Source organism: Solea senegalensis, linkage group LG3 (assembly GCF_019176455.1).
Source record: "Solea senegalensis isolate Sse05_10M linkage group LG3, IFAPA_SoseM_1, whole genome shotgun sequence".
In the NCBI taxonomy this organism is placed as follows: Eukaryota; Metazoa; Chordata; class Actinopteri; order Pleuronectiformes; family Soleidae; genus Solea; species Solea senegalensis.
In genome coordinates, this window is record NC_058023.1 from 22,030,255 (window position 1) to 22,055,712 (window position 25,458).

The following is a 25,458-nucleotide window of genomic DNA, read 5'->3' on the forward strand; positions in this document are numbered from 1 at the left end:
AAAGTCCACACTTGACTCTCCTCTGAGGTCTCTGACTCAGAGAAATGCAGTAAATTTGCTAAATCTGTGCCCTAAAAGAGTGGAGTTGAGGAGAAGGACCAATGCCTTTCCCCTTAGCATGAGAAGTCATCTGTCATTGTTAATCTAACATAACCTGGGAGCGGTGGAAGCTTTATGTCTGACCTGGTAGCGAACATGGCTCGCAGAGAGGAGAAAGTGGCCGCGTCCTCCTTCAGTGCCTTCAGCTCATTCCTCAGCTTCATCATGGTGTCGGTCACCATGAACTTCTCCGCCTCATACCTACTCTTAAGGTTTGCCAGGGCCACCTCTGCAGTCTGAGTAGAAACGCACACACACACACACATGCAGATGTAAAGACATGAAGACACTGTCCGAATATGCTGCTAGGGAAAACATTATTGGATTTTATTTATGATGACAACTTTATCTAAATTTAAGTTAATTATATTCAGGAAATGAGAGTCTAAACTATCAGTTTCAAAAAACTGTATAACTGTTTTGAACGTGAACGTCTTGAATCCTTCAAGTACCCTTATTGGGTGGTGTGTTTCAGTGAAGTGTAGACCAGCAAAAGTTTGATAATTTATCTAATTCATAGTCTTTGAAATGCTTCTAAAACTAATTAAAACCTATTAAGAATGAAGTAATTTTCCATTAGAGTGTCTGTGCTAATATCTGGTTTGGAAGGTATTGGATGCAGAGGAATAAGAACCAGTGGTGTGATTGCAATGTGTCCCCATGTGATGAAGACCAATTCAAATTCCCACAATGAATCCATCACAGCAAACTCAGCTGAAAGTTATGACTTCTTAAGGAAATGCACTTCTAGTTTTGAATGCTACACCTTAGACTCGTAAAAACCTCCCTCTGTTCGTCCCTCACCTGCTTATTAGCCTTGAGCACGAGTCTAAGAGTGGCTATCTGCTCTCGCTTGGTGCTCAGCAAAGACTTGAGCTTCAGGATCTCCTCCATGCAGCTCTCCTTGTCCTTATCCAGCAGAGGGGCCAGTTCTCTGGCTGCAGCCCTCTGTCTGGAGAGGTGCAGAGACTGGTCTACTGCCCGCTGTAGGTGCTTCACCTGGGGGACGAGAGAGAGTGTGTGGAGGAGAGACAAAGGGAAGAACAACGGGAGATAAGAGGATATTAGTTTTCTGGAGGTGTCAAGGAATGGGGAGAACATGGAATATAAAGGATAGAATCCTTTATATTCCATGTTCAATAAAGAAGCTTGAGAGGAAGAAAAGGTGTCAGGGGAACACTGTGTTCTACCTGGTCTCTGATGATGGCATTGAGGTTGTAGATGTTCAGTGGCTCCTTGCGCAGCTCACCAGGTGGCTCCAAGGCAGGTGATGATGATGACGATGATGATGAAGAGGCACTGATACTGGGTGACTGGGAAGGAGGCGTGCTCTGCTCTGGTGGCACCAGGAGACCCTCCCTGTCCCTCTCCTTCTCCTCCCCTCTACCCTCCCTACACAGGGGCTCTTTGGATGGAGACTCAGAGGGGCTCCGTGACTCCCCAGACGTTGAGGTCGTCGAGGCAACAGCGGCCAGCCGTCTTGCAAGGCGTGGTGTGAGGAGAACTTTGCTGTTGTCCGAAGACATGGCTTTGAGACTGGCACTGACGTTCCTAAGCCCTCTGCCCTGTCTACAGAGAGGAAAAGAAAGGATGAAATGTTGTTATTTCAATGGATATCTGATGCAAAGAAATCTCTGTGTAACTAAACTAAGTGTAACTAAACCCCTAAACCACACCAATACACATGTATATGAGTATCTAGTAATGTTGTTTATTGATCCAGGTCCAGTTCTTGACAGCGTAGTGTAAAGTAATTGATTTAAACATTTTGTAATATATGCGTAGCTGCTATCTCTCTGGCCAAACACCAGCTATTACATTTAAATTTTCACGGTGGCCAGCCGTACCCTGCTCTTTCGTCACTGACCGTCCTCTTCTGGCCTCCCTCCCGCCCATCCATAATAAAACTGGCTCCCGCTCATTCAGAGTCAAGCAGAGTAGAGAGTAGAGTGGATGGAGGGCGTTATGAAGAGTCGAGAGTGGATTGAGCGAGTTGCATTGATTGCCTCTGGCAAAAGTATAAGTGTTGCTTATAATGTATACAACTGGAGTTGTCACTTGTGGCTAAAAACGGCTATGAATGACAGCTAGAGGCGCCTCTGCATTGTACAGATGACCACTCCCCCCTTTCACTCCTTTCACTCACAGCTCCCAGCCCACTTTCTTGGCTTTTTTTTCAAAATCAGGGATAAATTATCCTCAGATTGGGGGGTTTGGTTACAGTTTTATGTGATTACATAAATAAATTTGTTTAAATATAGAATTAAGGAGCTGCGGTGGGAGGAGCCAAATCCACTGAACAAAAGAGAAGCCACAGTTGAGAGTGTGACATCATTGTATTGAGGTATAAAAGAGGTTGGTGCCCTAAACGCTTACATATGCATAGTACCTTTAGCTTTGATTGATAATTGATTATTTGATGAAGTTTTTATGCCCCAGCAACCCTTAAAGGCGACATTAAGGATCACTTTTCACTCATTTAGATAGAAGGCTGTTGGTCTGGATAAGCTGCCCGCATACATAGATCAAGAACTTGCTGGTGGACTCCAGAGTGCGACAAAGCTATATATAGTATGAAATTTGTTTAGATTTGTGTCATAAAGGCCTCCATCACTGTGAAGGTGGTAATTGTTGTGTAAGTGAGTCACATTAAATGAAGAGTGAGACCTGTAGTAGTCCAGCATGACACGGTTTGGCGTTTCGTTGTTGCACAAACACACGTGATGGTAGAGTTGGGCAAGCTCCTCACTCAGCGTCACCAGCTCGTCCTGAGCTGCGTTCAACGCCCCTCGGCTTTCACTGGTTGCCGACTGAGCTGCTTTCAACTCCAACTCCAGACTAGAAATCTGAAAGAAGAGGAAAGACAGAAGAAGAAATAGACATCCTTTAGCTCTGGTTAATGTTCTTTATTGTAATTACACATCTGTCCGTCACTGGTACCTTCTCGCGTCCTTCGCGGCAGCTCTTCTCCAAGGACGCAACCTGCAGTTCCAGCTTCTGGAGCTCAGCTCTTCGATGTGGCTTCTCCCCCACAGTTCCTTCGCCACTCTGAGCCAGCCTCTCACGGAGGCATTTCACCTCGGCCTTTAGCTCCACCACCTCTGTCACAGCCACACGATACTTGCACTGCATGATCTCCAGGCCAGGTGTTTGGAATGAAAACACCTGACTTTTGGTCAGCGTCTCACTCTTATAGTCCTCAGCATCCCCTTCCTCTTCAGCCTCCTCGTAACCTCTGTCGAGCTCCTCAGGATTCAGTTTGGAGGTGCCGCTGCTGTGGGCTTCTTGGTTAAGAAGGGTCCTTCGATGCAGACGGTGGAGGGCAGTGATTTTCTGGCTAAGACGGAGAGTCTTTTCATACTGTTCGGTCAGGGCGCCCTGGGTGTGCTGGAGCTGAGTCTGGGACTCTTGCAGGTTTGTCATCAGTGCTACTTTCTCACGTTCAACCTGAAGAGAGAAGTACAACAAATGCTTTTTTTTCTACTATATGCTACACATACCACAGAATGCATAAAATTCACAACAGACAGTTGCACCATGCACACACCCTGTGCACTAAAGCTTCAGAAGTAACACAATCGTACTGATGGAGGTGGTACAACTGCTATTTTTGACACTGTATGGAAGTGAGTGGTTTACAAAGTGACTCAAACATCAATATCTGGTCAGAAAATGCTGTCTAATAGCAAGGTAGAGTGGAGGACATATTCATACCATAGCAGGCACTTAAGATAGAGTAGATTATTTTATGTGGGCCTTTTGCTAAGTGCCTTACACTTATTTTTTCTCTTGTCCCTATTTTGCTGCTTCCATGCAAATCTGCCGACCTGTATATAACAAAAAACGATCCCTTTAATGTGACGTTTGTTTGTGATCGCTGGAATAGAACCATCCATTCAGATCTGATTAGAGACGATCCTTTCAAGTGAGCACCATCAAAACCAGTTTTAAGATGTTTACATCCATTTAAACCTGATCGTAATACAAAGGTATCTTTAAAATATACCTAAATCCATGGAGCACCACTTCAGTAAACACAAAAAACTAAGATACTGCACAAAAAGTGGATTCATTAGACCAGTGCGGCCATCAGGAGCAGCAATGGAAACCCATCCACTGTGGAGTGGTCGATAGTGTAGTGTGTCAGAAGAGGTATAAATAAATTCTTCTGCAGCCCAGCCCCACGGAGAGGCCGCAGACGAGCAGGGGTTACAGCTGCAAGGCGCTCATACACCAATATGTGCATCTACATGTAATATACTCTACATTTCTGGGGCGACCTGAGCAAGATTTGATTCACCGGTTAACTAGAAGTAAAGTTCGAGGGAAAGCCTTGAGATTTTGGAACGATGTGAGGAAAGATGAACAGAAAACGAGACAGAGGGAACGCGAGAGGCAGAGTCCTTTACACAGTGGGAATACTGTATGACAGCATGGTTCCACACTAAATTATTCAAAAGCATTGTTTTTTTAGCTGCAATTTATGAACCAGCGCAGCCAAAGCGTGTCACTTATTTGGATGGATCGACCGACATTGGTATTTCTTTCATTCTGCAACATAAGCTTCCGTTTTGCACGGGTGGTCAGGGAACAGACTCACGGTCAATAAGTGCTGCCTGAGCTTCTGGATTTCTGTCAGGTTCATTTCACTGAAGAGGTCTGACGTCGTCACTCCCTCCGCCTTCCGCCCCGGGCCTCGGCACTCTCCGTTCGGCCTGGCCGCAGTTCCTGCTCCCGTCCCACTCTGGAGGTGGCCATTACATCTGGCACATCGGATAAGAACATGTCTTTCACTTTGTTTCCCACACATTAATCATAAAAGAGATTCATTTATAACCAGCAGAGAACAACTGAGCAGATGCAGTTGCTACGGTGACGAGCCAAATGGACCAGTTCCTCTGTGATGTGCCCTGTGATTGCTCAAAGTCTCAAAGCCATCGCGGGCCAGATTTAGGCTAGAAGACAGCTGCTATTGGACATTAGTTGTCTTTCAGATCACCCAATTCACATTATCCAAAAAATAATTATTACATTATTGCTCAATAATGCCAAAAAGTGTCCCCTACCACAGCTTTAACACAACATTCCAGTAACCTAAACCTACACACATAATCCAAAGTTACCGCTCCTCCAGAACATAATTGGTAAATCAGATTAAATACATTTTTAATTGAAGCCAGAAGGGTTTGATGTCCAATACTGATATTATATTACAGCCTTGAGCATCTACTGATAAAGTTATCAGTTCGATGCGTCTCATTTTACAAAATTAAATTCATCTGTTGTGCTTTTTTTTTTCTGCTTTTATCTTAAAAGAGGTCCACATGGCTCACATGCACACTGCAGCACGGCCTCACTCCATATCCAACCATCACATCCAATCCAAGTTTATTTGTAAAGCACTTTAAAAAAGACAACCCCCGTGGACCAAAGTGCTGTTCAGAAAAATAAATAAAAGACAGATTTCAAAAAAGACATAAAAGATCACACAAGGCAATAAATAAAAGTACAGAAAAACAGAAACATTAAAAGACATAAAACATGGGTAACAATAACAGCCACACAATAAAAAAACAATAAAAACAAATACAATATGATAAATATCATATTGGCTAATTGAAAACATAGCTTTAGCTGTGCGCAGTACACACCTTGTTGGCTCCTCTGTGGTTGGCGAGAGCAGAGTAGTCGGGGTGGCGGTGCCACTGGGCGGGGCTGAGGTGAACGTCAGGTGGGCGCTGCCAGTGTACGCCACGTCACACATGCTGAGGTGGTGGACCAGCTCCCGGCGCAGGTGGTTCTTCTGCTCACGCTCACTCTTTAGAGACTCCAGCGCCTCCTCCAGCTGCGCGTCCGAGATGTCCTTCAGACGCAGCGCGTCCTGCAGCTGGCTGTTCAGGAGCTCGGTCTCCTCCTCCAGGACTTTGATCTCATGCTTCAGGCCTTCATACTCCACCTGAATGAGGGACAGAAGGTGGATACACTGGTTAAATGTATAATGTGTCTGACACGATACGATACGATGCCATGACTGGACCACTTAATAATCCCGATTTCTCTTCTGTTGTTCCTCTGTACCTGGTTCTGCCTGAGCGTTGACACCAGTTTCTGCAGAGAGATGTTCTCCTCCTCCAGCTCGGTGTAGTCCTGGAGCAACCGAGCCTCTCGGAGCTTGTACTCCCTGATCTCCTCTCTCATGCGGCTGCGCTGCAGCTCCAACATCTCGTTACTCTGCAGAGACAAAAACAGAGAGCTGAAGCTGCCTGCGACTGACTTAAAATGACTTGAATCAGCGTAAAAGTGATTTATAGTAACGAGTAACGTTTGTACCGAAGGATCATTATGGTGTTGGTGCATTAAAAACCATGTGGTCAGATACAATGTGAATATATTTCATTCACTTCCTGTTTGTTTTCGTGACCTTTTTTTTTTTTTATACATCCTAAGATGTATGAGTATACGAAATAAATTCGATGGACAGCGTGAGCTGTCGTGCTGTACCTCTCTGAGCTCCTGCAGCAGGCTGCTCAGATGCTCGTTGTCAGCCTGAGCATTGGAGGCAATGGCTCGACTTTGCTTCAACTCCGACTGCAGCTCCATGAGGCGGCCCATGTAGAAGGCCTCCTTGGTGGCGGACTCCTGCAGCAGCGTCTCCTCGTTGGTCTCCCCATCCTCGGCCACCTTGCGCTGGATGGAGTAAGCGTGACCAAAGGCCTGAAACAGGGCGGGAGATGAGATGGTGACTTCTCTTGACATAATAATGATTATTTAATAGAACTATTATAACGTGTAGTTGCTGTTTACAGGACATGGAAAAAAAAAGAATGCATAACCAAGTCGTAATTATGGGATACTAAGTCATTATTATTATAAGATACTAAGTCATCATTTTGAGATAATATCCCATACTTACGAGATGCTATTTCATAATGAAGAGATACTATCTCAAACATATGACTAGGAATCGAATAAGGGACTTGGCATCACACAATTATGACTTCACATCACACAATTATGACTTCGCATCGCACAATTATGACTTGGCATCGCACAATTATGACTTAGCATAGCACAATTATGACTTAGCATCGCATGACTTCGTGACTTGGCATCGCATTATGACTTAGCATCGCATAGACTTAGCATCGCACAATTATGACTTGCACAATTATGATTATCGCATATGACTTAGCAATTATGACTTTATCGCACAATTATGACTTAGCATCGCACAATTATGACTTGGCATCACACATTTATGACTTAGCATCGCATAATTATGACTTGGCATCACACAATTATGACTTAGCATAGCACAATTATGACTTAGCATCGCACAATTATGACTTAGCAAATTATGACTTGGCATCACACAATTATGACTTGGCAATTATGACTTGGCATCGCATTATGACTTAGCATCGCACAATTATGCCTTGGCATTGCACAATTATGACTTAGCATCGCACAATTATGACTTGGCATCACACAATTATGACTTGGCATCGCACAATTATGATTTAGCATGGCACAATTATGACTTAGCATCTCATAAATATGACTTAATATCACATTATTATGACTTTTATATATCATTATATTATGATCCATCCCTCCATCCACAGTGGCATTTAAAAATTTGTGAGGCAAGAAAAATATAAACTCAACTAATACCATAAGTTGGAAGAGTTGTGATTTGAGAGTGTTTAAAAATGTGGAGATGAGACTCAACAATCAGCTTTAACACACAACCTTAAATGAAGAGGGAAAAACTCCACATGTATCTTTGAGAGAAAAGCTGGAAGTGATGTCTGGAAGGATTAAACTGGCCACATGTTGATTTGCCATTTTGCCTCCACTCTCTCACCGAGACCAGTGTCCTATTTGCGCCGCTGCCAACTGTGACTTCATCCTGTCCCAGACTGAGAGACGAGGATGAGGCCAAAACACAAAACGAGGAGACGAGGACAGAGGAACAGGTGCCCGAGAGGCGGAACAGTGTCCTACTGTTCCACTGTGACTCAACACACTGGCCTCACAGGACAGGACTGAACAACACAGCTTAAAAAATAATTAATCTAATGAAGAACAGTCACAGAACACTTCTTTTTTTTTATTGCGCCAGAAAACCTTTATATGGCTCTGCTTCACCTCCCCCTTTTCACTCCATCCATCTTACTCTTTTCTCTCAGTCTATCTCAATCCCTTGTGTCATCAGTCAGCTGCGCCGTCAGCATACTAATGCAGTCAGAATGAACATTTTCCCACGGAATTGGCTCTGGTTTACTGATTGTGTGGGAGGACGTCGGCAAGGTGCAGCGGCTAAAGACAGCGAGGAGTTAAAAACAGCATTTGGAGCAAAGGTGGCAATGGCCCTTGACTTCCTCTTCCTTTAAACACAGTGTGAGGCCCCCGGGTCATTTGAATTTGACATCCCTGATTTAGAGAATTCACCAGTGTCCTGTTTAGGCCAAAAAAATAAAATAAAAAAACAATAAATAAATCTAGGGATCTTATCTACATGTACATTACAGCATGTTTTATATTTTGTTCATGTGCAAGGCCTTTTTTTATTTTTGCTTTCCATATACATTTCAGTGGACATTAAGTATTGCATGTTCCATTCTTGAAATACAAAAAAGAAAAATTGCTACTGTTTAAAATGTGGCTTTACATAACTAATCAAATGCTTTCTGGTGGCATTTTTATATTTCAAATAAACACACTTGAATGTGTTTTAGACAAAAAAAAAAGTGTCACATGACGATGGCAAAAGAAAAGGTACGGTTAGAAGTAACTGTGACTGATAATGCGATTGTTTTAACACTGCGACGTGTAGCTTAGCCAGTGTGTGGGATTAAACAATCTAAATTCCAAAATGTGGAATTGTTAAAACAACAACAAAGAAACGGAAACGTGTAATTGGACAGACTGACAGTGCAGTTTGCAATCTGTTCTGATATTTCACAACTCCCAACACGATCCAGAGACATCATGTGCTAAATGTCATTAAAAGGCACCTGACTGTGTCAGCGTATGTGAGTGTGTGTGTGTGTGTGTGTGTGTGTGTGTCTGTTGTATAATTGAATCAAACTGACCTTGATTCAAAATACTGGCAGGCCATAATGTGTTTACTCACCTCGCAAAGGACACAAAGTCAGTGTTTGCCTAAAATTGAAAAAGAAAAATTTAATAAAAATAAAAGCTAGCATTTAAAAATAAAACAACAACAACAACTAACTGAAACTAAATTGTTAATTAACTAAAGTTGTCAAAAGAAAGTACTGGGGTTTTACAGTGTTGGCTATCTGTCGTGAAGCTGCTACATTTGAAATAAAAGCCTCACTCCTGTGCCGCGCCAAAACGCAGACATGGAAATGAAAATGCCGCTCAGTGCTGTTACGCCTCTGTTTACACGTCATTACAGTTAAAGCCTGTTAAAGCCGCCGCCCCCCCGAAGGAAGCACTACAAGAAACAATGATCTTCATTTGCGAGGCATGATTTTTCTTTCCATCCAATTTTCTCTCGCCACAGTAGCCGTTATCTGTGTCAACAGCTCTGAGACGCATGGATCAATATGAACCCTGCAAGCGAGGGAGAACCGTGTCCTCTTTAATCTTTGACCAAGAGACAAAGACAGAGAGCAGCAGAGAAGGTAGGGAGAGCCAAAGAGAGCGGAAGACGGAGACAAAAGAAAATCACATTTGGATGCACGTCATCTATGTACTGAAGTACTTTGTGTTGACACGTCTCTTTATCAGTAAATGCAACCATGTTACATTTTGGGTAGCAGTTTCCTTAGTTTGTGGGGCCCACGGTGACTCAGTGGTAGAGCGAGTCGTCTTTCAAATGGAAGGGTGTGGGTTTGATTCCCAGGTCCACTATTCTACATGCCGATGTGACCTTGCGCAAGACACTTAACCCCACATTGCTCTCGACAGCTGTGCCGGCAGCGTGTGAATGGGTGAATGTGATAGAAATGGCATCTATGTGCAGCACTTATGAACGTGTGAGTGAATGCGTGAATGGGTGAATGGCAAAAATTGTAGTGTAAGGCAGCTTTAAGACTAGAAAAGTTTGATATAAATACCGACCATTTCCACCCTACACGCAGCCACCATAACCAGAAGAAAATGGAAGTGTATATTAAACAAAGACAATGATCGCAGTTGGACAAAAGTCGTTACTTATTTATTTACAATTTAACTTGTTTTCAGCTTTGTGTCTTTTGTTATTTGCAGAAAATCATTTCCGTCACTTGTGTTCTCCTTTGTTTTGTTTTTTTTTTATCTCATTTCAATGTGTTCTTCACTGATACTTTGGCTGTTTTATACGCGTGTTTTATCTGCTGCTGAAACCACAAAGCAGTTTGTCTTTTTTTATCCTCAACTAAAATCCTGTTCTGTTCTACAGAGCTCCAGTAGCTCATGTCACACAATCCCTCCATGCAACCCTCACAAACAAAACGACACCGTTTTGACGGGACGCGACGCTCTTCAAATCCATATACATGTCTAACTGGCTGCACTGTACTCGGCAATATGCGCTGTATTCATTACAAGTGACGATGGTGGACAAACAGTCAGGAAAAAGCAATCACAAAAAGACTCTGAGAGATGGATCACTGCCATAAAACATTCTCAAACTGAGCATCCAAATAAAACCTAATTACCTTCTTGTCCACTCCAGATTTTTCCATACTAACGAAAAGCACCGCAGCACCATCATCAGTGTCGGATATACTCAGCTCAGTGTGTGAAGTTATGCAGTGTATTGCTTAATCAGTGTGCAGTGTGCAGTGAATTCTATTCTTATTCTTCTTATACCAAGTACCACCAGAGAAAATTTAAGTAACACCATTATCGCCAACGTTAAAATACAGTGGCGCAAATAAGATATAAGATAATTATCGCAATGCTCTCTCATCTATATAAGGTACAACAGTATTTCTGATTTTCTGAAGTACCACCAGAGGAAGCTCGCGTACCACTTGGTGGTACACGTACCACAGTTTGAGAACCACAGTTTTAGGTGAAATAATGCTTTTCACCAAAGGAAGACGGACTTTAACTCATTATAAATGTATGTATCCACCACAAGCCTGCAATATTCAGCTACAAAGATAAAATTAGGCTTGTTATAAATCCTAATTATTCCTTCAAAAACGAAAACAACCAAATCCCTGTGACATCATCTGATGGAGGCGGAGTAAAGATGCCACACCTCCATCCAATCACTCCCTGCTTCAAAAAAAAACAACCTACACTCTTATTCTGCAAACACTGAAATTGGAGCTCTGTGTTCAGAAATAACCTCATTCTCGTATTAATAATTGATAATGGCCTCGCCTCCATATTCATGCACACACACACACACACACACACGCGCACAGATACTGTATAAACATGCATATTTTAGCATCCAGTCTGCTCTTAAGTGCTTCTGTGAACGTGTCACAGTCATAACTAACAGAGAGCAGAGGGATAGAGACCAGAGTTCAATATATCTTGTATTATATCATAAAAAAAACAAACATCCACAGAACACAACAGTAACAAATGCAGTCACAAAAGTGACCATGGAGTCAAATCACTTACAGTTTTTAATCAAATCAGTGTTTCACCTTGACTCATAATTACTTCACAGTGACTTGTTTTTTTTGCTGCCATCATGGATTTTTTTTTTTCCTCCAGTATCAGCACAGAAACAGGATCCATGAGCTCAGGTGGCTCTATCATAGCTGGGCGGTGAGAGAGGGAGGCAGAGCGCTGACGTGAAGCCAGTGTCTGATAACAACAGGAACAACATGGAGGGAGGCGTCACTTTGGCTGTGTGACATCACGGAGGAGGAGCAGGAGGAGCAGGAGGAGTGTCCATGGGGATCACTCGCTCCTGTTCTGTTTTTAGCCTTGGCAGCATTACCGATGCACTTACTTCATTGTCTGTCATCTGGCCACACCCACAAACGCACACTCTCATTATTACTGTTCATGGACACACACTCTATTTTAACAATGTGTCAAGTGCAGTTACAGGCCATGACAAAATCACATTTGGCTTTTACTTAGTTTCTTAAAGGTCCGGTGTGCAACATTTAGGACCATTTGCTGACATATATTGAATATACTGTACTTCCAATAAGTACTTTCAAATTAAATTGTACTTTCAAATTAAATTGACTTGGTTTTAACATAACAATAGAATAATGCCTTTTATAACGCTCCGGTAGCTGACGTAACACCCCCTGGCAGGATACTACGCTGTTCACCTCTATAGACTATAGACAACACATAAATCAGGCAGTATGTCACACAACTTGTCTCTTCGCCAACTGTTTTCGTCATAAAAATGAAGATTGCAGATGCCAAAACCGTCGGAGACGGGCGAACAGGAGAGCCAGAGGGACGGTGGAGGTGAATCGCTGCTATGAAACGTGCTCACAGCGAGCAGAACAAGATGGACGTAACAATGGGAATCCATCAAGCAACGGATTTTGTGGTTTAACCCGTAGTGGCACAAATCCGTGCTGCAGGTGCACCCTTGGTAAATTGCTGTGGAAATAATACACAACTCCTTATATGGGCATCCTGGTGGTGTGTGAGTGTGTATAGGTCACATCTTCAGGCTTTACAAAATGCATTTTTCGTCTTCTTATGTGTTGTTGAGTCAAAGTTATGATTCATTTTAAATTGCAAAAAAACGGGAGCGATAACTGAGCAAAATTGACAAAATACACCATTTTTGTTCATCAAAAAATTAGCCAAGCAAACTTTGAACAGTGACATATTTCCAAATGTCCCTAATTCAATTATTTTTGCATAGGTGTGTTTACATAATTGGTCAGAATGTCTATAGGTTGTACTGGGGAAAAACGTATACAAGACACGCTATACTGCACTATACTATACTACTTCTGGCGTCTGTATATACGTTTTAACAGACTTAATGGGAAAAAGTAACCTAAATGCTCTGTGGTCTAAGGGTTAATACTATACTCAGGCTAACTCAGTTAATCTCCGTGGATTTAAAGTGCTCAGTGAACTCTGACAGGTTGTACCCGTTCATTTTTACCGTACCTATAAACATGGCAAACATGGCAGTTCATAGGGACCGAGTCATGTGATATCCGGAGCTCTACATATGAAGTGGTGAAGTAGAAGAAGGAAACAGCAGAAAGTGTGGAGAGAATTTTGAAAGAGTGTTGTTTCCATTCTTACTAGTACTCAAATGCCACCGTTTACCACACCGCCTTGTGACCTTCAAATGACCACGTTGTGTTTTGCGTATATAACCTCCAATAAACCGATCAGAGTGCCATCCACCATTCACTTTAAAAGCCTGGTGCTTTTGCACCATGGATAAGCAGTTTGTGAAAGACTCACTAACATCCATGTCATGTTCAGAGTCACTAAAATCCTGTTTCTTCATCATTCTGACACTCGGTTTTAACTTCAGCAGCTCGTCTTGGCCACGCCTGCATGCCTCAGTGCATTGAGTGTGATTGGCTGACTAGTGTGTCACTGTCACAGGTCTCTGAATCCATAGCTTCATGCATTTTTAACGTGGTGAACATTGGTAATGGTGTCGCTAATGAAGTTCTGCGTTCACTCGTTTTCATGCTGTGAATTCATCCCTCCAACTTCACATTACATGCAGTCATAGGCCCTGAGAAGAGTACATTTAAGAAGTGGCGTGGCTCGAAGCCAAACGCTGTATATGAAAGGGATGTAGTAACAGGAAAGTGAGATTTCCACTTTGATTTATAGCATCAATCAACATTTTCTTAATTATCTCAACTGGTACTTTCAGGTCTTCTTTAATAAAGCATGATGTCAATTTTGAAGTTAGAGGAATATATCCTATGTCGCACAGCACATATGGGTGGAACAATAGGTGTATGGGTGTATTAATCACAAAGTTTCATGACAGGAGAAGACTACGTCCAGTTTTATATACACACACACAAGAAAATTTGGCCCAGCAAATAATTGAATAAGTATCTTTTAAAAAAACTAGAATTTTGGAATTCATCCACTGGGCCACATGTTAATGTTGGCTGGCCAGTTTTGGCCCACGGACCACCAGTTGCTGACCACTACATACTCAAATTCAAGCCCAGCCAGCATGGCAGCAACCAAATACATAACCAAATAATTTTATCTTGTTCATTTGTCCAAACCAAGCTCATCCCGTGTTATAAAATAAAGCAGAGTAAGAGACAAAAGAGTCTTCAATTACAGTATAAGTACAATAATATGTTATCTAATATGTTTCCTGTGGCTCAGAACCACAATGAAAATAAATCATGTCACTTTTTTTGTATCACACTGATGGATTTCAGCACTGAATACACATTCTGGTACACTGTGTTTTCATTCATCACATAAATTCAATCAGTCATGAAAATCTGGATGAGAATATATTATACAGCGATTTTGATTAAAAAGATTAACACTTTTAAAAGCCTTTGGTTTTACAAACAAATCGGACATTTGTGCCAAAGCAAACGGACCTAATGCTTCAAATCAATTTCACTTTAGTTTGTTTCAAAATAATGTGGCATATTCTATTCTCTTAGTTAGTCATGTGAGGAAAACAGGCAATTAACCAATTAGAGCGGTATCGCCCTTTCTTTTTAAAAGCAACACTTTGCAGCAGGAGGGAACCCCCGTACAGCTCCACCACTGGGCTCTAAAGAGCTACGGCTGCAGCTCACTGCTAATTAGCTCCACGTGAGTCCACGGCATTGATTTGCACAGAGAGCTTCATCTTTAATTTGTGCAGGATGTTAGTTCAGCTCAGGTGTGCGCCACCATGGGGAGCTGCAATGACGATACAGTGTAAGGTGGGTCAAGTACAGCGACACTATGATCGTATTTTTGTCTCATTTAAAATGATTCTTGAGCTTTAATCAGGCTTTTCTGATGTACTGTAATGTAGTGAGAGAAGGGAGAAGCAACAGCTTTTGAAACTGTGATGATTCACATGGCTGCGATCGCTTAGTGGCATTTGTCTTATGCCGCTAGAAACTAATGATATGTTCATTTAGAGATCTATTATTTTCTTGCATTCTCCCCGGACAGCAGGTCTTGTGTGGGGGATCAATATTCATTCCAATAAGGTGAAATGAGAAGCACTGAGTTAGTGATGCAGAAATGGAGACGGGCGGGTTCAGCCTGTGGGACTGAGATTTTTTAAAAATGAAGAGGAATGATCAAACTGATCTTTTTTTCTTTCTTTTTTTTTTGCTGCGTAGCTTTAAATCTCTCCTCACGTTAAAGGTTGTTTTTTTCTTTTTTTTTACTTTATGTTGCATACCACGGCATAAGTGAACGAAAAAACCTGCTGAGGGACCCATGACCAACGGGGGCATTTCATTATTCTTACATTATTATCACACCTCCCATTTAATGCTACGTTCACACCGGACGCGGGAACAAATTTTTTGTGTGGCGAGTTTACATACAATGAATGGATGTCTTAGTTTTAAATACAGTAAACAGTGCATGCTCTGGCTAAAGAACACTCATATAGTGCACTATAAAGTCTTGAGGTCTTGCTTTCAGTCATCAGTCAGCGTCTCTTCAATTAATTCCATGATTACATGTCAGCGTAATGCAAATGTAGTGTTCTAAGAGACAAATAGCCTACTGTGCCTCCTTCAGGCTGTGTTTACAGCCTTGAGGGAATCTGGCTCATGAAAGGAAGACTTTGACAACCTACGGGACAGTTCAGAGAGCGAGAGAGAGAGAGAGAGCTCCTATTGGCTGCCCGGCTGCCCTGTCATTGGTCAGTGTTTGGACTGCTGTAAACAGAGGATGAGCAGAAGTTTAGTTCTAGCCAAAGTCATGTTCTCATGGGATCATTGATCACATGATAGTCTGGCTGATCATCAAGATATCCATTGCTGAATATACTAGAAAACCGTTCGCTAGGAAGCAGTACTGCGGCTGCCGGACACTTCAAAAGATACACACACACAAACACACACTGACCTTCACCATACTGCACAGCTCAGCTTCTGAGTCGGATTCCACTCTGAATTACAGTGAACAAACAAGGGAAATGGAGTCTCTCTCCAGTACATTACTATACATGTGAGAAAGTGCTGCCCTCTGACATCACTAGCTGAGATTTATTACCAGACTCAAATGGCGTAAATCACCCCCAGAGGCCAGAGGTGGCCCAGAATGCAATGCAAGAATGCAAAAGTTTTAAAGGGTACCAATGTAACCAATGTGTACCATCCCAATATTTCACACTGCTGTTGGTGTACCAAGCACAGCAGTCCAGCACCTAAGGGGCGGAGTTATACACACTGCAGTTCATTGATTGGTTGACAGACAATCGCCAGTTCTGGGCAGCAATAAGAATAAAAAATATCGTTTTGCCGCTTAATATTAAAAAAAGAAAAACAAAAAAAGAGATATTCGTCTTCTTTGTTAAATAAATCAGCAGTGACATCAGATACAGTAACGACTGGCATCGAGGTACCAGAATGGGCCGTGTCAAACACTTTGGTATTAAGTCACCTCCAGAACGTCTTACTCATTTTCATGAGACATTGGGATTACTATAAGCTATACAGCAGGGTTTTTTTTCCACATACAAACACAATTATACACTGACTGGTCACTTCTTTTGCTCTTATGTGTACCTATTAAAGTGGCTTCTGCTCACAACATGACATGGTATTTTCACCCAGAGAACTCTTGGATATTTCGTGTGAAAATCCCCCAGTAGATCATCAGTTTCTGAAATACTTACACCCAACAACCATGACACGTTCAGAGTGAGTTAAAAAAGCCTTTCCTCTTCATGATGATGATGCTTGCTTTGAACTTCAGCAACTCACCATGTCTACATGACTATTGTATATATATTGATCCTGTACTTTATTGTTTGTTTATTTGCTTGTTTTCAGTTATAATGGTTTTATGTTCCATTGTCATAAGCTGGGCCTTTCTTTTGTTATCACTCCAGCAGTTGTGGTTGGGCTGACTACAAGTAGCCAGTGAGTCAACTTACACCATCATGAGCTTGTATCACGGTATAATCAGTTATTAGACGTATTTGAGTAACAAGAGTCCAAATGTAACAGAGGGCTGTTGTAGTATCTAATGGTTCACCCAGGGCTTCAGCAATGACGTGACTTTAACGAGTTATAACAAACAATGCGTTACTTTTTCGAGTAACGAGCCATACCCCTGCTGATCCCACCTCCTGCAGCTGCTCCAGCTCCAGCCTCAGCGCCTCCTGCTCGGCCTCCAGCTCCGAGTACTGCTGCTTCAGCCTCTGGTTCTCCTCCAGAACCACCAGCCCGCACTCCGCCGCCCGGATCTTCTCGCGGTTGGCCTCCGCCAGCTCCCGGGTCAGGCGCTCCACCTCGACCCGGCACTCCTCCACCGTGTCGCCGCCGCATCCCGCTCCACCGGCGGCCATCGCCCCTGCGCTCCCTCCCTCTGCTGCTGCTGCTGCCCTCTCCTCCCTGCGTCGGATGAGCAGAGAGCCCCGCAGGAGGAGGGAGAAAGCAGGCAGACAACAAACCCCCACCACCGCCTCGCCTGTCAGGTTCACACTGCTGCTCCAAATCTCATACAGAAGGAAAACAAAGGACAATAAACATCCGTGAAGATCCACAGAGCGTTGTCATCATCTGCTGCCATGTGATGCTCTGAATGATGCAGCATCCCTTGTCCCTCCCTCTGCTCTGTTTTTCTGCTTATTCACCGGCATCAGGGCGCCATCTCTGCCCGCAGCCGTGAAGCAAGGCACCTTCCTCGCTCCCTGTCATCCTGCAGTAGCAGCAGCAGCAACAGCAGCAGCAACAACAACAGCACACCTCATACAGTCAAACACAGGGGATGCAGAGCAGTACGCGCCCTCTGCAAATCACACTGGCCACTTTTACGCACAGTTTTCTTTTCCTCTGAGTACCAGCCTTCCTTCATGTCATGTACCTCATGGTTCAAAGGCTGATATATTTATATTGTTAAAATCCACAACAAGCCACACCTTTAAATTCCAGGAGCACACCAGCAGCAGCAGCATCTCGGGTCTATACAGTCACTATCTATACACTATGTTGCTCTTTTTTCTACCTGAGCAAATACACTGTACATTGTAAGGTATATTTGGCTGCACATTCACAATCACTATTACTGTGTGTGTATGTTCACAGTAAAGAATGCCCTGGATACATATACGTTACCCTCATTTAATTAATTACTGTAAATTGTACAGTGTACTTATGCCATATATACTGTGTTCTAGCAGTTTTTTTTGTTTCATTGATGCCATATTATTGTGAATTAACCATATTTCCCCATGTAAACACTTCAAGGACTTTTCTTTCACATTAAAACCAAAAGCACATTGTGAGTTATCACAGTTAATAATATGTGACAATGTAAATTATTTACACAGTTTTACGTGGCTCAAGGGCAAAAAGCTAAACAAAGGGTAATTCAATGAAAGTCAGTAATGTCAAAATCAAAGATAAGTTTCCAGGTGAAGATAACTACTATTGGTCAGTGCCTGTTCCAACACCAAATTAGTAATAATACAACAGCTGTAGCCAGGTCTCTCTAAAACAAAGGAGCTAAAGGAGGAGCCCTCTGACAGGCCCTAAAACCCCTAAACAGATGAGACCACTGGTAGAACCTTTGTTGCTAGGCAACAAATGATGCTTCTGAGACTGAAGGTAAGATTAGCTCTCTCACTTATTATTGGGTTCCACATTTACTCTACAGTAAATCAATCCCATCGAGGTAGGGTATAAACCAGGCAGGATTAGCCTTTCATTATCATCATTGGTGTTATTTTATGTTGCTCCTGTTCTATATGTACTGTTTTTTGCTGAGTCATTGTTTTCAGTCGTCAGTGTTCATGCACGTACAAAATCCAGCCAGACTATTTTTATCCGTCTGGACTAAACTGTTCCATTAAAATGTGTAAATTGCCTGTGATTGATTGGGGCTGGCGCTCCACACAGTGTAATGTCAAGCATTATTGTCCAGTAGGGGGCAGCATACACAGGAGATGAGTGTGGTTTACCTCACATTAGGTTCAATGGTAAGCCTTCAAAATAAAATATACACTGTGATAGTAGGTAATAGGTTATGCCATAAAATATATTAATATGAATTCGTTGGGCACGGGATGGTTTTCAAGAATAAGGAAATTAAATGAAATGTCTGTCAATTGAATAAACGTTCTTATTTTTTAATGACTATTAAAAGTTTTAGTTTGTGTGCTCTAGTGTGCTTATAACAGACCAAATGTGTCTGAATAAAACATGAATAAAATAAAGTTTCAAATTCGACTCGATTAATCAACAGCATTATGTTAACTAATTGTACCATTTATATGGTTCATTTCATAGTGCCATGTTTATTTAATACTGAACCAGTTGTCCAGTGAGTCAACAGCTTTAGTTGATGAGGTTTGTGCCTTTGTTTTGAAAGATACCACACCGGAAGTGCAAGTCTTGTTGTGGCTAGCGGAACACCGGCTACATCATCTGTGTGGTAGCTGAGCGGTGTTGCACGTTGCTAGTTAGTTGCAATGTTGTAGCTATTAGCACGACAGCCAGTCTTTTACTGGGAGGGAGACGTGTCATTTAATCTGACAAATCTCTGGAGTTAATACTCAGTTATTATCAGGCCACCCAGCAGCCACCTGCCGGATAACGGGAATTATTCAGCAAGTGTCTCTGCTAGCTTGCTGTCTTCTATCTTAGCCTGCTAGCCTACCCAGCTAGCTAGTTAGCCGCTAGCTTTCTCCCGTCTCCTCCCACAGTATAAACCGTCTCCTGCCCGGCTAGTGCACCATGGCGATGAGACAGACTCCGCTCACCTGCTCCGGTCATACCCGGCCTGTGGTTGACTTGGCCTTCAGTGGAATCACTCCATTTGGCTACTTCCTCATCAGCGCCTGTAAAGGTGAGATAAACACTGTAAAAGCGTAACGTTTTTAATAAAATACATATGAGCTGTTCCCTAGACAAAACAATCCAGTCTAACACCTGTGGACATCAATCTGTGCCCTGTATTATCTGTGAAGCACAAGTCTAACCCTTATTTCAACAGGTGTCTGATAGTTGTATAGCCATTTTTAACCACATTAATGATCTTATAATGGTTGAAATTCATTACTCGAAATAGCTCATGTAACCAGTAGTGTGGTGGACAGTGTGGTGCTCATCTAACAAATGGTAGCATCCAAACGTTGGTGTAGCCCATGTTCACATTTGAATCCATACCACCAAGGAATAAGTATTAGTAAACGGAATAAGAAATGTAAACGGTGTCCATTTCCTGCACTTTTATTCTCCCTCTTCTTAATTCTTTTATACATGTAATACATGTACGCACACACTGAGTCCATAGTATTTATAAATATAATGACTCTGCAGAAAAAAACACTATTAAACAATAACTCATGTATGTGTAAAATATGTTATGTTTTGAGTTAGCTGGCACCGGTAAAACAATAGAGTTTGGTACCCAACCTCATTCACAGATAATGTCTCCACTCATCATCTGCTGCTGTTCCACTGTCTTGAGGTGTAACATCTGTGTTCCTGTCTTTCTCAGATGGCAAGCCCATGTTGCGCCAGGGAGACACAGGGGACTGGATCGGAACGTTTCTGGGTCACAAAGGTGCTGTCTGGGGAGCCACTCTGAACACAGACGCCACCAAAGCAGCCACCGCCGCCGCTGACTTCACAGCGTGAGTGGACTCTGTCAATCAGGCAGACAGGCTGTACTTTGATTTTTGTTTGTATGTCACATTTCCTCAACGCCCACTACGGGTTTTGGTGTCATCACAGTTCAAATTTAAGACATGTTTGTTTATTGAGCACTTACATGAGCAAGGTTCATTATAAGGGTATTATTACCTGTAAATTATTTTTTATAAATAGTTTGTTAAAGCTGAGCACTCCATTCTGTTTACTCCTTTTTTTTTTTAAATTGTACAAAGAAAAAAACTCCCTGGTCTGGTATGATTGTTGAAAATGATTAAATCTTAAACTTCTTTTTGGAGATAAGTTCGTCTTCTCCTCATAAACCTTGTCACAGTCCACTACTGTCAGTTAACATGACTTTTTACACTTTTCAGGAAGGTTTGGGATGCAGTGAGTGGAGACGAGGTCCTCACACTGGCACACAAACACATAGTCAAGACGGTCAACTTTACTAAGGTAAGTGCACTGCAACAGTTCAAATCTCACTTTACCTGCACACATTTTGTGTATTTATTTTTAACCCTTTCATTACGGGTTACAACAAGGAGTCAATGTTTAGACACATTTGTGCTCTCTGAGGGCTTTCTCTGTTTTAATATGATTTCTCAGTTTAATTCTGCCATGTCTTCCGCAGGATAGCAACTTCCTGCTAACTGCAGGAAACGACAAGCTGCTGAGGATCTATGATCTCAGCAGCCCAGAAGCAGGTAAGTGAATATGTTGAACAAGAGTACATTTAACTTTTATGTTGTTTGGATAAGAAATGCAAATGTGACAGGTATATTGCTAACAGAGCTGCTCCTGCCCTCTCTCACACAATGCCACAATTACTTGAATTACTCAAATATGAAAATGAATTAGGGCCTTTTGCATGGAGTTTGCATGTTCTCCCTGTGTGTGCATGGGTTTTCCAGTCCAGTTTCCTCCCACACAGAAACTCGCCCTAACCCTATATTTGGGGATTAGGCAAATTGGACACTCTAAATTGACCGTAGGTGCGAGTGTGAGAGTGCATGGTCATTTGTCTTTATGTGGCCCTGTGATGGACTGGCGAGCTGTCCAGGGTGTACTCCGCCTTTTATTTATATATACTGTATATATGCATATGCACTGTATATATGTGTGTGTATATATATAAAGTGTATATATATATGTGAAAGGTATCTCTTCCCTTCATTATTTACTGTACAATGTGCAATAGTCAGTGCAGCACTGCCCTCTAATGGAGCCAGGTCTGACTTAAATTACTAGTATATTAAACCCAGGATTGTATGATCATTGACTGGTGAATGCCCATGTGTTTCAGCTCCACAGGAGATCGCAGGTCACACCTCAGCCATAAAGAAAGCCTTATGGTGTAATGACGATAAGCAGATCCTCTCAGCTGCTGATGACAAAACCATACGGTCAGTCGGTGAAGAGGGCTTTTTATAGTTTGACTTGCATGTGCATCAAAATGATCACATCTGACCCTGTGTGTGTGTGTGTGTGTTGTCAGACTCTGGGACAGGAGCTCCACAGAGGTGGTGAAGACATTGACGTTTGAAACATCAGTGAGCAGCATGGAGTATGTGGCTGATGGAGAGATTCTTGTGATCACTTATGGGAAGACGATTGCTTTCTACGATGCTCTGAGGTAAGGGCAACAACACATTATATTTAGGGTGTATGACAGTTAGAGCCGCACTCTTTTGTATGTGAAAGTTTAATTTTTATTCACTTTAACTTATGAAGTAAGTAAATAAAATTAAGGTGTTATAAGTTCGAGATCCCTTATAACTAATGCTGCAGCTTAACTTTTACATTTCTGTACTGAAAGCATATCAATTGACCATTCATGTACACTGCACGTGTGTGCCAGTGTTTTGACTTTTTCTGTCCATCCATACTCAAACGCAGTTTTGTAGTTTTCATACAGAAACGGAGCCTGCAGTGTTTTTAGATCAGATCTGCAGTAGTGTGAGCAGCAGGTTTAAACATAGAAGATACCTTTTTAAAATGAAAATGTTGCGATACACATGTTGCGATGTGCTGGCTGCAATGAAAAGTAGTTTTGTCTCATTCCCCAGAGTGATATGAATAAAGTTTGTAAATTAGCATTATAGCAGGAGATGAGATTAAGGATTAAGATTAAATATTGCTTGTTATACGACATTGTTTAAATATGATTTAATGTTCCAGCCTGGACCTGATCAAGACTGTGGAGGCTCCAGCTCCCATTAACTCGGCCTCCCTCCACCCAGATAAGGACTTCTTTGTTGCCGGTGGGGAAGACTTCAAGCTTTATAAATTTGACTACAGCACTAAGGAAGAGCTTGGTGAGTAGGATGTGGATAATTGAGGCTCTGTAGTTGAGCTGAGGCAGGGTGCCCCCACTTTAAAATACTGCAGGGAATAAATATGCAACATTCCTTTCTGTTCACTTCACTTTCCTGTTATGTTTTACTTATTTAAAAACAAAATAGCAATGTAGTAAAACAGGATCACTGTTGTTGGGGAAACAATTAAAAATGTACACCAATAAGTCTGATCTTTAACCCTCCCAACTGTTGCTGCTTCTCTTTTCTGCAGAATCCTATAAGGGTCACTTTGGTCCAGTGCACTGTGTGCGGTTCAGTCCAGACGGCGAGCTGTACGCCAGTGGCTCCGAGGACGGCACCCTCCGACTGTGGCAGACGGCGGTGGGAAAAACCTACGGCTTGTGGAAGTGTGTCCTCCCTGGTAATAATCCAGCTTCACGTGTTTGTCACTGCTGGTCCCAGAGTCTGAACTGCATAATGAAAATAATGTGGTAGTGTTTAGTTTTTAAAAAGGGGTTAATATTGTAAATTAGCACTTAATGTCTTTCAAAAGTGAATCCATCCCTTAGCATTTGCACGTTATGTTGCAACTTTATGCTCTCTACACTTAATACCCTATCATGCCAAAATTTCAGCATACATTTTGAGTTCAGTTTATATTTTACATTGTCATGATCTGTTTGAGGACTGATGAAAAACACATCTGAATAATTATATTAACAAACTGCTTTTGTTGTGCTGATTAATGGCAATTCATCAGCAAATTAATTTTTCTAACGCATTACAATTCAATGAGTGTGTCTATTGGCCCTGTTCACATCTCTTCAATCTGATCACAATGAGGCAGTTCTTGTTTTTAATTACGTAATTGATTAATTAAACATGTATTTGCATACAGAGCATGGGGTGAAATCGGATCACAAGTGGTCATTGGAGACAAGTGTAGATGCTTTCCAATGCAAAGTTTGAACTGATTAACTTAGAAGTGGTCCACTGATGATTGGATCACATGAGATGGATGTTAATTCCACCTGAATAGGCCTTCAAATCACTCTGAATAAATAAAGACGACAATAATGGGACATTGGGAGAGAATAATTTTAATGCCAGATGTGGAGAACTATAAAAAAAAAAGTGTTTTTAACAGAGTATGTCGTATTAAAGTATGTACCTGCGAGTGGTTTGTTCTTTTCGAGTTGGAAAACTGACCCTGAAATCCTGCCCTCACCATTGGCTGACTTTTAGAATGCTTTTGACAAAGATTTTGTGTTCCAGAGTTATTGGATATATTATTATATGATGATTGGATATAGTGATTTTTCATTTTCTTGTTTCTTTCCATTGTGTGTTTGTCTTGTGTTGCTCTTCAGAGGACCTGGGGACAGAGAACTCTGAGCCACTGTACAACTCGCCGCCTGAGATCAAAGCCTGAGGAGAAAGCAGTTATTGTTTGGAAACAAGATGAGAACCGTAAAGGAAGAAGAGAAGGAAAAGCAAGAGGTGTTCCAGTGTGTTCTATCAGGCCCCAGCAAGGAGCAGAGTTCAGAGCATCTCCATCCATCAGAAACTGATGTGGATATTATGAGTGCTCTGTCTGTCATAGACCAACCATCTCTCTCTCTCTCTCTCTCTCTCTCTCTCTCTCTCTTACACACACACACAGACTTTATGTAGTCACATGGACAGCATGGGCTGGAGAGTAAAGCAGTAGAGCTGTGAATGTGTCACATCCATCGCTGCCTGCTTTCTCTCTGTTCAGCCCAGTTCTGTCTGTCTGTCTGTTTAAAGTTATTTTAACTGCCCTTGACCCTTGAACCCTGAATTCCCCCAAATCACATGATGCTAAGCTCAATTTTGGTTTCCACATTTAAGGTAATGAATGAGCTGGACTAAGGCTTTTGTTTTCAGTTCATAGTTACAAGAATACTGGTGATAGATGCACAGTTTGTGCTTAAAGGTGCTTTCATTTCTTCAGAGACCTTGCTTTGAGTATTCGCCGCCATCATACTGGTCAAGTATGTGATGTTTAGTGTCCGAATAAAAGAAGAATATTGTTTCGTGACAAAATGGAAAGGGAAGAATTGTCATTTGGTTTTTCTTTTCCCCATTTTGGGTTCTGTCTTCATTTGTGTCCAGTGATAAAATAAACCTGTGCATTACTCTTTTCTTTGAAAGTAATGCTAGAAGAGCAAAGTGGCGTTGGTGTTGTTTTCTGTTCTCATCTCTGCTGGCTCAGGAAGCATGGGACCATTTGACTTTATAAATTTAATGTACGTGTACAAATGGGTCATTTGTTTGCAACGTAATGC

At 42.0% G+C, this 25,458-nt stretch overlaps 2 protein-coding genes across 5 annotated transcripts in view; one reads left to right on the forward strand and one right to left on the reverse strand.

The window, feature by feature from the left end:
• The window catches only part of LOC122767309 (protein bicaudal D homolog 1-like), a 44,461-nt gene extending 26,341 nt beyond the window's left edge, over positions 1 to 18,120 (reverse strand). The window contains exons 1-10 of one of the 4 annotated variants that reach the window (XM_044022761.1): positions 17,306 to 18,119; positions 6,601 to 6,813; positions 6,178 to 6,330; positions 5,751 to 6,055; positions 4,700 to 4,862; positions 3,040 to 3,546; positions 2,767 to 2,945; positions 1,290 to 1,668; positions 904 to 1,098; positions 184 to 335 (exon numbers count right to left, since the gene is read on the reverse strand). In XM_044022761.1, coding sequence (XP_043878696.1) covers positions 184 to 335; positions 904 to 1,098; positions 1,290 to 1,668; positions 2,767 to 2,945; positions 3,040 to 3,546; positions 4,700 to 4,862; positions 5,751 to 6,055; positions 6,178 to 6,330; positions 6,601 to 6,813; positions 17,306 to 17,542 — 2,483 coding nt within the window. In that variant the 5' untranslated portion in view covers positions 17,543 to 18,119. Of the gene's footprint in view, positions 1 to 183; positions 336 to 903; positions 1,099 to 1,289; positions 1,669 to 2,766; positions 2,946 to 3,039; positions 3,547 to 4,699; positions 4,863 to 5,750; positions 6,056 to 6,177; positions 6,331 to 6,600; positions 6,814 to 17,305 lie in introns of all 4 variants that reach the window. The other 3 variants (XM_044022762.1, XM_044022760.1, XM_044022759.1) reach the window with 3 other exon arrangements.
• Positions 18,121 to 19,597: 1,477 nt separating this feature from the next.
• LOC122767346 (serine/threonine kinase receptor associated protein) lies at positions 19,598 to 25,342 on the forward strand. Its single transcript, XM_044022839.1, has 9 exons — positions 19,598 to 20,043; positions 20,698 to 20,833; positions 21,224 to 21,305; positions 21,484 to 21,556; positions 22,156 to 22,255; positions 22,348 to 22,485; positions 23,031 to 23,167; positions 23,421 to 23,570; positions 24,520 to 25,342. Exons 1-9 carry the CDS (start codon positions 19,932 to 19,934, stop codon positions 24,579 to 24,581), a joined length of 990 nt encoding a protein of 329 aa, XP_043878774.1. The 5' UTR covers positions 19,598 to 19,931; the 3' UTR covers positions 24,582 to 25,342.
• Positions 25,343 to 25,458: the final 116 nt, after the last annotated feature.

What these genes read in the sequence shown, in the direction of transcription:
- LOC122767346 (XM_044022839.1), top strand. Translation starts at nt 19,932, where the DNA reads ATGGCGATGAGACAGACTCCGCTCACCTGCTCCGGTCATACCCGGCCT. An exon ending in GCTGATGACAAAACCATACG is followed by an intron (nt 22,256 to 22,347) that starts GTCAGTCGGTGA and finishes GTGTGTTGTCAG; the next exon opens with ACTCTGGGACAGGAGCTCCA. An exon ending in GCTTTCTACGATGCTCTGAG is followed by an intron (nt 22,486 to 23,030) that starts GTAAGGGCAACA and finishes TTAATGTTCCAG; the next exon opens with CCTGGACCTGATCAAGACTG.